At 40.9% G+C, this 14,500-nt stretch overlaps 1 protein-coding gene across 2 annotated transcripts in view; it reads right to left on the bottom strand.

Moving 5' to 3' along the window:
* The window catches only part of PLA2G4A (phospholipase A2 group IVA), a 110,979-nt gene that overhangs the window by 5,735 nt on the left and 90,744 nt on the right, over positions 1-14,500 (bottom strand). For both annotated transcript variants that reach the window (XM_001516265.4, XM_007668998.2), the window contains 3 exons: positions 11,602-11,673; positions 5,629-5,871; positions 3,829-4,013 (listed from right to left, as the gene is read on the bottom strand). In XM_001516265.4, coding sequence (XP_001516315.1) covers positions 3,829-4,013; positions 5,629-5,871; positions 11,602-11,673 — 500 coding nt within the window. The remainder of the gene's footprint in view (positions 1-3,828; positions 4,014-5,628; positions 5,872-11,601; positions 11,674-14,500) is intronic.

Below are 14,500 nucleotides of genomic sequence, written 5' to 3'. Positions count from 1 at the left end.
CAGGAGAAAGATGCTCCATGAGGACACTATTTATCTGTATTGATGTCTGTCTTTCCTCCTCTCAACTGTAAGCCCGCAGAGGGCACAGAATGTGTCTGTTTACTGTTGTATTGTGCTCTCCCAAGCACCCATACAGTGCTCTGCACACAGTAAGCGCTCAATAAATACAACTGAATGAACGAATGAGTCCAGCCCTGATGAAACTGTGTCTTATTCCTTAAGAAATTCGCCATTTTAGAGTGAAATATGAACTCAAGTGTTCACGCCTGGGAAAGCAAAGGTGCCTGTGTGTCGTAGGCGATCCCTTGTTACCACACATCATGGTTGAATTCCCTGCTTTAGGTCCAGTGGAAAGAGGTCTACTCTGGGACTCAAGAGATTTTGATTCTAGTTCCAGGTTTGCCTGCCAGAGCTCTGACATGAGAGGTGAAGATTTCTGATCTAAGAACCACCTAATCTGCCCTGTGAGGTGAACACTCTGGCCGGAATGGATGGTCAAGAGCACAGCAGCTCACGAGTTCGTCATTTTGTATTCCTATTTTTTTGTAATATTAAGTGCGCCCAGGATTAACAGCAGAGCTTCTTCCTTAGATTATTTATTAGGGCTGTTACATAGAGTTGCGTGTTTCTGTTTCACATTTGTTAGTGTTTATGTCTGCAGATCTGAAAAAGTTTTTCATGACATTTATGTTCATTTCCAAAAGTATTTTTAACATACACATAGAATGAATCAAAATCAGTCCCTTTCCGCCTTCGTTGACAGGCTCGACTACATTTCTCCTGTGTCTTGTCTCAAATTCTCCAAAAGCCTTCACATGCATCACATCAGAATGCTCTCAAACCAATATTAATGTCCTTTCCTCAGACAAGAATTTCTCTGACTTTTCAAATGATCTGCGCATTTCCTGTTAGCTCACAAGGGTTTCTTTCCTATTACACATCTTGACATAGCTGCAGTCTGCCCTTTCCTCGCCTTCTGAATTGCACTTACCAAGCGCTTAGTAGAGGGTGCTCTGCACACAGTAAGCGCTCAATAAATATGATTGAATGAATGAATCTAAACGGCTGCCACGTTCATCCAAGCACTTATCCTATCCTGCTTCGATTACGGCGTCAGCCTTCTTGCTGGCCTCCTAGTCTCCTGCCCCTTCCCATATCGGTCCACTCTTCACTCTGCTGCCCCGAAGCTTGTTCTATGAAACTGTTCAGTTCAGGTTTCCCCATTCCTCCAGTGGGAATCTACCTCTACCCACATCTTGCCTCTGAACTTCACATCCAAAAGGCGGTCACTCTCCCAACCTTCAAAGTCTGAGAAGCAGCGTGGCTCAGTGGAAAGAGCCTGGGCTTGGGAGTCAGAGGTCATGGGATCGAATCCCACCTCTGCCACTTGACAGCTGGGTGACTGTGGGCAAGTCACTTCACTTCTCGGGGTCTCAGTTACCTCATCTGGAAAATGGGGATTAACTGTGAGCCTCATGTGGGACAATCTAATTTCCCCAGCACTTAGAACAGTGCTCTGCACATCATAAGTGCTTAACAAATATCAACATTATTATTATTATTAAATACAACTATCCTGCAACGTCCTTCCCTGACTCAGCTTTCATTTCATCTTCTCTCACTCCTTCTTAGATTTGCACCTATGAACATATCCATAATTTATATATTTATATCAATGTCAGTCTCCCCCAAGCTCCTTGTGGACAGGGAACATCTTTGACTCTTTTACACTGTATTTTCCCAAGCATTTAGTACAGTGCTCTGCACAAAGTAAGTGCTCAATAAATGCAACTGACTGATTGATCGGACTTGGGTTGGCAAGACCATCCCTTCTGAAACTATTGTACAGTAGCTAAAGCAGGTACAATGCCAAGCAAAAGATAATCGGCAACCTTATAAAAACGCAAGGAGTTAGTTATGGAGAAAGACCGATTAACATCACCAGATTGTCAGAGAAGAAAGTACTTCTAATTTTAGCATAACAAATATCTAGACCCAAGTTCCTAGATGAAAGACTAAAATAGGCTTCTCTTCTAAACTCGCACTCAGGGTAGTCAAATGTCAAAAGGCTCTCATGGAAGTCCTCAGATCAGAATCCTTGGATGTTTTATTCACTGTTTTTCTACATACTCATTTGTACGAATTTCTGATTCAGAAGTTTGCAAGAGAATGATCACATTAATCAACCGATCATATTTACTGAATGTTTACTGTGTGTAGAGCACTGTACTAAGCGCTTGGGAGAGTACAATGTAACAATGGAACGGACATAATCAAATACAAAATTGGAAGGGAGAACTCTATTTGCATATTGGATTTGAATTATGGACGGCAGTAGTCCCTAGTGGAAAGAGCACTGCACGTCCAGAAACTTGGGTTCTAATGCCAACTCTAACCTTAGGAGAGTCACTCACCCTTTCTGGGCCTCAGTTTCCTCTTCTGTAAGCGGAGATAAATAAACTGGGAGTGCTTTGGAGGACAGGGCCCGTGTCCAATCTGATGAACTCACATCTATCCCAGCACTTAGCACATATTAAGTGATGAATAAATATCTTCTAAACCCAGCTAACCACTTGTCTGCTGGGTGATCTTGAGCAAGGTACTTAATTTCTCTGGACTTCTCTTGCTTCATCTGAAAAATGGAGATTTGGACTGTGAGCCCCATTCGGGACAGGGACTGTGTCCAACCTGATTTGCTTGGATCCACCCCAGTGCTTAGTAAAGTGCCTGGCACATACTAAGTGCTCAACAAATACCATAATTATTACTATCATTATTATTAGAAGTATTCAATTGAATAATAGGCCAAATCTTGCCTACTGGATTTGCATTCCCCTTATGAGATGAATATGCAAGTCAAAGAACTGAGCTGGATGTTCAAAATGATAAGGTTCATTAATTGATTTTCAAGTCCCATATTAAATCTGAGCGATTATGGCAAAAACAACAAGGTTGAGCAGTTTTCAAATTGTGAAACTCTTTTTAGACCAGTACTTTTTAGGCCAGTGTACTCTCCCAAGGACTTAATACAGTTCTCTGCACACAGTAATAGTAATCCACTATGCAGATTAAGGAAAATCAGCATGAAGTTAAGATGGATTACTTTGTGAAAAGCTGAGGTTCACATTTACCACACAGTTCTTAATGGTTTGTACACTAGTTGCATGACTGCAGAGTGGACTGTATCTCTTTTTATAGCATCTTACTGGAATAATGACAACTGTGGCATTTGTTAAGCATTTATTAGGTGCCAAACACTGTAATAAGTGCTGGGGTGGATCCAAGAAAATCAGGTTAGACACAGTCTTTGTCCCACATGGGACTCACAGTCTCAATCCCCATTTTCCAGATGATGTAACTGAAGCCCAGAGAAGTGAAGTGACCTGCCGAAGGTCACACAGCAGACAAGTGGCAGAGTCAGGATTAGAACCCATGACCTTCTGATCCCAGGCCCATGCTCTATTCACTACGCCATTTCGGCTTCTCTGCCCAAGATGTGAGATCAACTTTTATTCTGTCACTGTCAAGGGAGACAGCGTGCGAATCGTTCACAGGCCAAGGAATCAGGAGACCTGAGTTCTAATCTCGGTTCAGACCCTAGCCTGGCAGAAAACCTCACACAAATCATTTCAATCTTTCTGGGCCCCAATTTTCCTCATCTGTTAAAGGGGGACTCTAATACTTTCATCTTGAGGATTTGCAATGACCAAATGAGATCACTTATATTACTTTGGAAAATTTAAGTGCTATACAAACTAGAACTTTCATTATCAGTAGGTAAAGGAATAAATATGATACTCTGTACTGGGTTTAGTTGAAGTAATTTACCTTGAAAGGAGGACTGGAGTCACTTGGTCTCGCAGAAAAATCAAAAGAGATGATGAGATCGACTCCTCTCTGAGGCCTCAAAATCAGGGGATATGGCAGATTAAATGTGAGTCCACTATCCACCACGTGAATCTTTTTACTTTTCACATCCAATGGCTCATATATTCTCTCAAACTCATCAGGATCTGGGGAAAAAATGATTAATGGAAGGAATATATTGTTATGTGGTATTCAAATCAAAATCATTAGATTTTGATCCAAATCATTAGATAATATTTAAGCACATGATACTGACTCCATCCTCAATCCCACATTCCTTATGTACATATCCACAATTTATTTTATTTTCTGCCTCCACTACTAGGCTATAATCCCCTTGTGAGCAGGGAATGTGTCTACCAATTCAATTCTATCGTATTCTCCCCAGTGGTTAGTGCAGCGCTTTTGACACAGTAAATGCTCAATAAACACCGTCAACTGATTTATTGCTCAAATGCCAATCCCAATCTAAACCACACAAATCATGTTACACCAATGCTCATTTCTCATGCATGTTGTGAAATTCAAGTGCGATGCTGGTATTATGAACTTTGGCCTTAAGTATGTGATGTCTGGGCTTTTTATCCCAGATGTTATATGTCGTTACAAATAATGCAAAGCAAAAGTAAACAGGAAATTAAAAGGATATTTAACTAATAGGTGACTTTCCCAAGTTAGTTTCTCCAGCATCTAAAATTATACTAAAGCCGTTGCTAATTCTGGAGCTTTCACAAGATTGCAATTACTCTCTTCCCCTCAAAGGCTTCCTGGAGGCACATCACCTCCAAGAGGTCTTTCCTGACTAAACTCTCCTTTCCTTTTCTCCCTCTCCCTTTTGCATCACCCTGACTGGCTCTCTTCATTCATCCCCCCTCCTATGCCCAGCCCCCCAGCTCTAAAGTACATATCTGTAATTTATTTATTTATATTAAAGTCTCTCTGCCCCTCTAGACTCTAAGAGGGGGAACTGTAAGCTGGGCAGGGAATTTATCTATTTCTTATTATAGTGTACTCTCCCAAGGACTTAATACAGTTCTCTGCACACAGTAAGAGCTCAATAAATAGGACTTGAATGAATGATGTAAAAGAAAAAAAGTATTAATTTTCACAATGTACTTGTTCCTCGGGTTTCAGAAGCTTCTGATGGTGTGACAAGCCACCCTCGGTGACTGCCCAAGAAAAAACAGCTTTCTCTGGCAACTAGCTGATTCTCTATTTCAAGCAGAAATCACCCTTAGAAGACGAAAGGTCAGGGCTGTCCATGCTCTGCACACAGTAAATGTGCACAAATGATTGAATAAATGAAAGCCTCTCTCAGGAAGGTCTAACTAACATCAGAGGGGGAGAAAAATGGCCACACTAAAGGTGCAAGTCACAAGACCGAGGAATGAGCCTAACTCGCCTCACCCAGTACAGAACCCAGTCGGATTCTTAAACGTTTCAAAGCCCCGCCTCTAGCAGGTTTGCCCAAGGATGTCCGGACCTTTATGTGGTGAGACGGGAGGTCAGATATGCCATCCGCTCCCTGCGGTGAATGAAAATAATTCCACCAGACATTCAAAGTCAACCCAAATTTAAAATCGTCAATCCAAGCAGGCTTTTCAAATTGTGTCCCCGTCAACACCTACTGTACTCTTCCAAGGGCTTAATACAGTGCTCCGCACAGAGTAAGTGCTCAACAGATACCAATGACTGACTGATCGATGAAGAATCATGTGCAGCGTTAAACGATATAAGAAAATGGTGTTTCTGTGTCCTCACCGGCAACAGCAGCATCCATTTCATCATCTTCTAAGGATTCTTGGGTATCAAAGGCTCGCAGAGGGGAGAGCGGATAGGAGGTATTGAGGTTCAAGCCAAGCATGAAGTTGTGTACTTTTCCGGCACGTCCTTCCCGAGTGTTGAACAGCGTGGAATCGCTTACCAAGGCCATCGCCATACGCTGTACCCAACTTGCTTGATTATTATTTTGATGCTCTTGGGCAGCATCAGTATTTTCAGTGCCTGCACAGAGAAAACAACAACATGATTAAAAAAGAGCAGCGAGGACCCTGTTTAAGTTCAGTGAACTTAGGTTAGCTCTTCTAATTTGGAGTTTAGTAAAAATCTCTCCTTAAACCAGTGGAACTTAGAATAAATGACTAAAGAAGCAGGCAAACAAATAAATAATGACTAGCATCTTGTCACTGCATCTTAAATTCCCTGATAATGTTGATGTTTTTTTCATTAGGTGAATGTGTGCTTCTTTTCTCCAACAACATCAACGGACTCACAAAAACATGGTTGGTTCTTTATTATACACTTTCAATTCCCGTCATGGCATCAACAGAGGCAAAGAAAAGTGAGTCATTCTTTACTCAATACTGACCACAAAACAAAAATCTTAATCATGAGGAAAAGGGAATTATTAGGGGATGAATTTTCCAGATTAGTGATTTATATTGGTCTAATCTTTCAGAGTTTCACAACACTGTCCTTTGCTTATATGAGAAGCAGCATGACCAAGTGAACAGATCACAGGCCTGGGAGTCAGAAGGTCATGGTTTCTAATCCCAGTTCCACCACTTATCTGCCGTGTGGCCTTGCACAAGTCACTTCACTTTTCTGTGCTTCAGTTACCTCATCTGTAAAATGGGGATTGAGACTGCGAGCCCCACATGGGACAGGGGCTGTGAACAACCCAATTTGCTTGTATTAATAATAATGATGTTGGTATTTGTTCTAAGTGCTGGGGGAGATATAGGGTAGTCAGATTGTCCCTCATGAGGCTCACGGTCTTCATCCCCATTTTACAGATGAGGTAACTGAGGCACAGGGAAGTTAAGTAATAATGTTGGTATTTGTTAAGCGCTTACTATGTGCCAAGCACTGTTCTAAGCACTGCAGTAGACACAGGGGAATCAGGTTGTCCCACATGGGGCTCACAGTCTTAATCCCCATTTTACAGATGAGGTAACTGAGGCACCGAGAAGTTAAGTGACTTCCCCACAGTCACACAGCTGACCAGTGGCAGAGCCAGGAATCGAACCCATGACCTCTGACTCCCAAGCCCGGGCTCTTTCCACTGAGCCACGCTGCTTCTCTGTATCCACCCAGTGCTTAGTACAGTGCCTGACACATAGTAAGCACTTAAATACCATTATTTTTTGATCATTATTATTACTATCATTATATATAGTTCAAGCCACAGTAATTCTAGGAGAGTGTAAAATAAAAAGCAGCATCACCTAGTGAATACAGAGCAGAGACCTGGGAATCAGAAGGATGTGGATTCTAATTCCGACTCTGCCGATTGTCTGCTGTATGACCTTGGACAAGTCATTTCTCTGGGTCTCAGTTACCTCATTTGTAAAATGGGGATTAAAACAGTGTGCCTCATGAGAGACATGGACAGTGTCCAACCAGATTAGCTTGTATCTACGTCTGTGTTTAGGACAGTGCCTAGCACAGAGTAAGCACTTGAAAAATACTATTAAAAAAAAGATGTGAGATGCATTTGGTCTAATTTCTTTCCGGATCACAGAGGGATGATCAGGAGTCTGCAGTGTTTAGGTTCATCTTTTCTATTAAGAAAAAAAATTAAGGTACAGCACGGAGTAGTGGAAAGAATACGATCTTGTGAGTCAGAGGACCTAGTTATTAATCCCAGCTCTGCCACAAGCTTGCTGATCGATCTTCGGCAGTCACTTAACTTCTCTGTGCCTCAGTTACCTCATCTAGAAAATGGAGATGAAATTCTCTTCCCTCCAATTTAGGCTCTGAGCCCCATGTGGAACAGGGATCGTGTCTAACCCCATAAACCTCTACCTACCCCGGCATTTAAAACAGTGTTTGACACATAGTAAATACTTAAATACCATAAAAAAATCAAAATCCCTTGGTCCTTTTACAGAAAGCTATAAATTCAACCAGGCGCTTAGCAGTTCAATTTAAAAAAGAAATAAAATTAGCCATAACACACACTGAATTTTGTTTAAAAATAAACATACACATTCACTCCAAACCCAAAATAGCCAGTCTTAAAGTGAATGCTGATGCAACAGATCCAATCCCTAGTCTCGTGAGCTGGAATTGGGTACTATTTAACCTTGAGGAGTCATGAAGAGTATCTATTAAACCCATGTCGACGCTTGTGTTTAAAGTCACGAATTGCACTTGAGCAAACACATATGAAATGTCATCTAAATACTGATTACGATCTTCCCCCAGAACAGCTGGAAGCACATGTGAGGAGTGCTGGGTTTCTTTTGATGATTGAGACACTCAAACAGGAAATCTGCAGCTGAAACAAGAACTGAAATTTTCCAGTTCCTCCTCCACAGACAACATGATGGCGTTACAATTGATATTCTACCTGATCAAGTCAGGCGTTACCCCAGATGGATAATTAGTATTCTTCCTGCGAGAACTGTCGGTAGATAATTTCTTATGGTTCCACCATCATCATCAAAAGAGCTTATCTTCCAAGTCGAGCTTGGGCAAGCAAGTTAGGGTGCATAGGAAGAACCCAACACTCCAAAGATAATCGTGATCAATTTTTAGAAGTAGAGTTGAGACGCAATGGAGGTCCTGCCTAACTGTGGAGGTCCTGCCTGTACTGTGACCTTACACAAATCACATTTAATCGATTTAACACATTTCCTTGTGGAATATTCCATATCCCTTGTGGAAAATAGTGGAAAGAGCATGGGCCTGGAAGTCGCAGGACTTGGGTTCTAATCCACTTACTTGCTTTGTGACCTAGGGCAAGTCACAACTTCCCTGTGCCTCAGTTCACTCATCTGCAAAATGAGGATTCGGTACCTGTTCTCCCTTTTAAGCTGTGAGCCCCAAGAGGGACCTGATTCTCTTGTATCTAGCCCAGCACTTGACACATAGTAAGCACTTAAATACTACAAGTATTAGTATTGGAATTGACTTTAACCGAGCCATGCCCAAAATTCTCCTTTGCAACTGGAAGACCACCAAGAAAACACAGTCCTGGGAATATACTGGGGCAGTTTCTCTCTATAATCCTTGTCCTCTGATCCTGTCACTTCATCATGAATTATAGGGGTAATTAAGGGTTAATAAGATGAAACAATGAACACAAATTTAGCACCATATGACATTCATGCTCTCATGTGAAGTAAGGAATTATGGAGAAAAGTTTTTGCATAGAGTTCAGTAAATGGATTTAATCATCCCAAGGTAATGAACTCATCAGACAACATTGGCTTAATCTAAATTGTTCTATCGGTTTGCATTATTTTGTATATTACATACTTTGGCAAATCCCCATGGTGTATGTCATACAACTAACAGAGCCACTGACTTCCTTCTAGAAAGGAACATTTTTAGTGTCATTTGAATCATAAACTTTAAAGTCGTAACTGAATATTTTAAACCAGATTCAATGCAAGGGGGATCTTACGTTATTTTGGGGATACTTTTTGGCCAGGGATTCATTACTCTGAAATAATAAAATTTCATTGTGGTCTTAATTCCTTCTATTTAGTATATACTCAATAATTATAACCCTGATATACTATTCTATGTACTAAATAAATCAATCAATGGTATTTATTGAGTGCTTACTGTGTGCACAGTACTTTATTAAGCATTTGGGAGAGTACAATAGAGTTGGTAGAAGAATTTCCTGTCCACAATGACCACATAGTCTAGAGGGGAGGCAGACATTAAAATAAATTAAGATAAATTGCTGATATGTACATAAGAGCTGTGGGTCTGACATGTTTAATATCAAGTGCTTAAAGGGTACGAATCCAAATGCCGAGGTGAAGCAGAAGGAAGAGGGAGTAGGGGGAACGAGGGCTTAATTGGAAAGGGCCTCTTGGAGTAGATGTGATTTACTAAATTAAACTTTGAACAGTATCCTGGAGGCTTCCAAAGCTTCCAAGCTCAAAACTTCACTGTAGGGCTGTGGGAGACCAGTTCAAGAAGGTCTGATATGTCTTATTTTAGAAATATAAGTAAAGGTCTTTTACATTTTGTACTTACACTTGGATAAAACATTTCAGTCAGTGGCTCTTTTGGATCAAAGTCTTTTGTTTTTGAGTATGACTAGCTACTCCCACTTCAGATGGGATCGTTTAGGTCTTTATTTATTCTTCAGGTCCTGCCCACCCACAAGGCAACCAGGAGAATTTGTAAAAGTTATATGCTTAGCTGGTGGCCACGGAAACAGTCGGTGTGGTGTCCAGGGTGGAGTAGAGAGAGAGAAAGAAGAATAACAACGGCGAACGCAGACCTTTTCCACTGTGGTCAACATGGACCTGACAGCATCTCTCGCGTCTACCGGCTCCTAGAATCTCCAAGCAAGGGAAATTCCAAGGCACTAGTAGTTGCCTGCCAAATCATCAACAGTATTCATCAATGGTACTTATTGAGCGGTCACCGTACTAAGGCCTTGGGAGAGTACTGTACGACAGAGTTGGTAGACACATTCCCTGCCCAAAATGAGTTAACAGTTAAGAGAATCAACTAGAGGTTTTCTTCTTATCTGTTACTGACACTTCTGCTCTTCTTTCAGCCACGAATGGCTGCCCTGCATGTCTCTTTTATTTTGAAATACATCTATTTGGTTGTCTATCAATAATTTCTCCCTATAGCCTGATGTACTCATTCCTTATCTCTTCCTTTCTCCTTCAGTCCTTAGCTCTCCCTTTCCTCCTGCCCTACTATCCTGGGAAGATGCACCCGCTCCCAATGTGAGCTCTGGAAAAGATGGTCGTTATTTTTCCTGCGTTACGTATTGTTTTCTTTTTAACGATCACAGATATCTCTAGGAGTTTGAAGTCAGATGCAAATCGATTGAACATGCAATCAAGACCTTGCTGTAATAGTGAGGAGAGTGGGGCAGAGGGTGTGGAAGCAGTTTGGCCTAGAGCAATGAGCATGGGCCTGGGAGTCAGAAGACCTGGGTTCTAATTTCACTCTGCCACTCATCTGCTGTGTGACACTGGGCAAATTACTTAACTACTCTGTGCATCATTTCCCTCATCTGGAAAATGGGGATTGAGACTGGGAGTCGCATGCGGGTTAGGGACTGTGTCCAACCTGATTAGCTGAGAACAGAGCTTGACAAATAGTAAGCACTTAACAAATACCATCATTATTATTATTACATTTAGAGATTACAGTTCCCAATCAATAAATGGCATTTATTGAGTGATTACTATGTGCAGAGCACTGTACTAATTTCTTGGAAGAGTAAATAGACATCAACCCTGCTCTCAAGTGGTTTACAATCTAGAAAGGGAGAAAGACATTAAAATAAATTACAGACAGGTACCCAGAAACCACAGTGAGCCTTAAATGCTCCCCCCAACCTCCACCTCCAAATTATATGTTGCTTTTTAGCTTTAAACTTAAAGGAACAGACCTGATAGGAAATCCTACCAGATGGACAAATGAAAAATTACAGATTTCCAAGACAGCCTCCCACAATGGCGATTAATGGTCATCCTATACGTGAAGATTATAGGAACAGAAAAACAAGCATGTCTCAAAGAGCCCCACTTTGTGTCACATGAACCATTCACATTTTAGTCAGGTTTAAGTCACACAAACCCCAGTCTGTGGCAGTCCCAGCAGAGAAATGCAAATTTCGCATCCTAATCTCCCCAACTCTTCCATATTCCCAGCTGTTAGAAATAGCGCTGTTTAAACAGAGACAGTCTACCACATATTTACCGTCGAAACTTAGCAGACGAAAGGATCCCACTCTCTTACCTTTGTGTTCCTGCGATTCATCGTCACTGTCAGAGCTATCATTACTCACGATGTGCTTTGCAGTGATATTTTCTATAGGAGGAAACAAAACAAATGTGAATTGCAATAGAAATGGTCGCTATCTAAAAAAAAAAAAGAAGATGGTTTCCTATTTTTTCAAAGCCATCTGGGCTAATATTTTCTCTGTAAATTAGTGAAGCAGCATGGCCTACTGAAAAGATTGGGAAGCACAAGACGTGGGTTCTAATCCTAGCTTCAAAGTTAGTCTGCTGTAGGACCTTGGATTTACCTTGTCTATGTCTCTGTTTCTTCCTCTATAAAGTGTGAATTATTGAATGTCTGTTCTCACTTCCCTGCATGTGGGACAGGGACTGTGTCTGATGTGATCGTATTACATCTATCCTCAGTGCTTAGAACAAAATAAGCCCTTAACAGATACCACAATTAACAATAGTAGAAGTAAAAAGAGGAGGAGGAGGAAGCGTGATGTTATTAAAGTGAAATTGAGGAAAAATGTTTTGGCAATGAATGTTGACTCTTCCAGGGAATACAAAATTCGGAACAGGTACTTAAAAAATTGTGAATTTAAAAGCTTAGGGTTTGAGCCAGAAATTTCAAAGATGACTATATATTACCCTGGAGCAATCAGAGTAATAAGATTTTCAGAAGCCTCATTTTAGTGTACCCTGAAAAACATTTTTGGTGGAATGAGAAGAAAGACAAATGGGAGTAAGAAGGACAACCTAGGAGGGTTCAAATGGCACAACAATTGAAAACCATGGTCTGAGAGATCATTCAATTTGGAAGCCGCAGTAATTCTGAGTTATTTCAGATCAGAATTCTTGTGGAAGACAGAGGTTGGGCATCCACTGGACCCAGAAAATAAGGAAACCAACCAAAACCTCAAGCTATCAGGCGAAGTCCAAATACAACAACTTACTCTGGTGATTTTCAAATGGAAATGCTCTCAGCTGGTGAATGTACCATGGCTATTCATATTTAGTTCCAAAAAATTCCATAATTCTTCTGACCTTAATTCCCAAGATAATTTCCTACTTTTGTCTGTGAAGTATTTCCTTCTTCTCTGCTACGAGATCACAGTAATTCATCATGATAATAAAAATAATGATGATAATATATTGAATCTAAACTGTGCTTTCATTTCTCCAAAGCACTCCCACATTACTTATCTCTTTTCGGCCGCATGACATTCTCAGGAGATAGGGAGCATCATATTTTATGATCCCCGATTAGCAGATGAGGAATAAAGTCTAAATAGGCTAATGACTCACCCAAGGTCATCCAGCCGACTAATGGGGGAACCAGGAACTAGAACCCAGGGCTTTGAATCCTAAACCTACGTCCTCTCCATTAGACCATGTGGCTCCCCAGATAAGGCTTTTAATATCTGAATTCAGAGAAGCATAGCTACGACTTCAGATGCCAAGCCTCTATGGTCTTGTGTGAAAACAACAGATAGACGTATGGAAGAATGCCTTTTGTTTTTTACCAGCTTCAGTTTGACAAATGTGGGCTTTTCTAGAGTCTAAGTGATTCCTAGCTAGGTGTACGTAACTGAAAGGAAATATGGAGTACTATAGGTTATTATTAATATGATAATAATGATGATTATCATTATCCTACAGCAGTAGTGATTTGGACTGTCATGATTCATATTCTTCAGTGCATTCTTTCTAAATAATAACCCCTCTAATACCATAGAGAGCCAATATCAGTGGCACAGGAATATGGTCTGTAAGCTTTTCCCTCTAGACTGTAAGCTAGCTGTGGGCAGAGAATATGTCTAACAATTCTGACATGTTGGATTATCCCAAGAGCTTAGCACAGTGCTCAGCACATTGCAAGTGCTCAATAAATGCGACACTGATTGATTAAACGTCTCTGTTAATCATATTCCACTAAGTTTTAACTTAGAAGTATATCAAGTTGATTTTTCATTCTCATTCTTATACTTAGAATGCCTCCTTCTTTCGCAACTTTTCAATGACACTTGGTTTTATGATTTCAAATACTCTTCTCCTAATAAGTCCCTTAGTCTTTCAACTGAATTCTCAGAATTCCTCTCAAGTTTGGGAAATTGTTGCAAAAATCTGCCCACACCTATCAGTGGTTTATATCTCCAGAGAAATAGACACTCCTAAGCCAGGTACTGGAGTGCACTATACATGTCAAGCACTATACGTGGTAAAAATTGATTTGGGAGGCATCTACCTCCCTGTTACATTGGCTAAGACCCCCTGTGTCTCCACAAAACTGTTTCCTCATTGCAACCTGAAGAAACCTGTCCTAACCATGCTGGTGAGATAAGAAGAGAGTAAGCTTTAAAGTTGAGGAGTTTTCACTCACAGTAAGAGAGAAGAGAAGCGTGTTTACTTGGCTATTTTTTTTTTCAGACTTTCTTTAGGAAAACACCTCTAAAGGAAACATCTTCCGGAAAGACAGTACATGAAAGGAGTAACGAGGTTGACTCTTGTTCATATCTCTGGCTTCATTTCTGGGAACCCCTTACTTAACTGGGCTGAACCACCATCCTGCTGACCCACTAACTCCTGACAGCTTAAGAATTCTCCCCATGTCTGACACACTGATTTTCTGGAATAGAGGGCAGCTGACAAGTCTCTAACCTCAAGTTGGGCTATATCGTACCCAAAGGGACCCTCCTACTATCTTATTCCTGCCAGAGCTTGTCTTGGCCCCCTGCCATTACCTTCTCATCTCCTCAGACGTGATGTTTAAATCCTTCTGATTCCTGACTCAGAGAAAAGTCAACTCAGAGTTCATAAGGGTCAATAAACAGAAGCTGAGTTGGTGATGAGGGTTTTTTCCTTTTTTAAATCTCAATATGGGATTCCCTGCATGGGCAAGATGATTTTGTTCT

The sequence above is a fragment of the Ornithorhynchus anatinus genome, chromosome 16, assembly GCF_004115215.2.
Source record: "Ornithorhynchus anatinus isolate Pmale09 chromosome 16, mOrnAna1.pri.v4, whole genome shotgun sequence".
NCBI lineage: Eukaryota > Metazoa > Chordata > Mammalia > Monotremata > Ornithorhynchidae > Ornithorhynchus > Ornithorhynchus anatinus.
The sequence above is the reverse complement of the archived record's forward strand: the minus strand, read 5'-3'. Positions and strand labels throughout refer to the sequence as shown.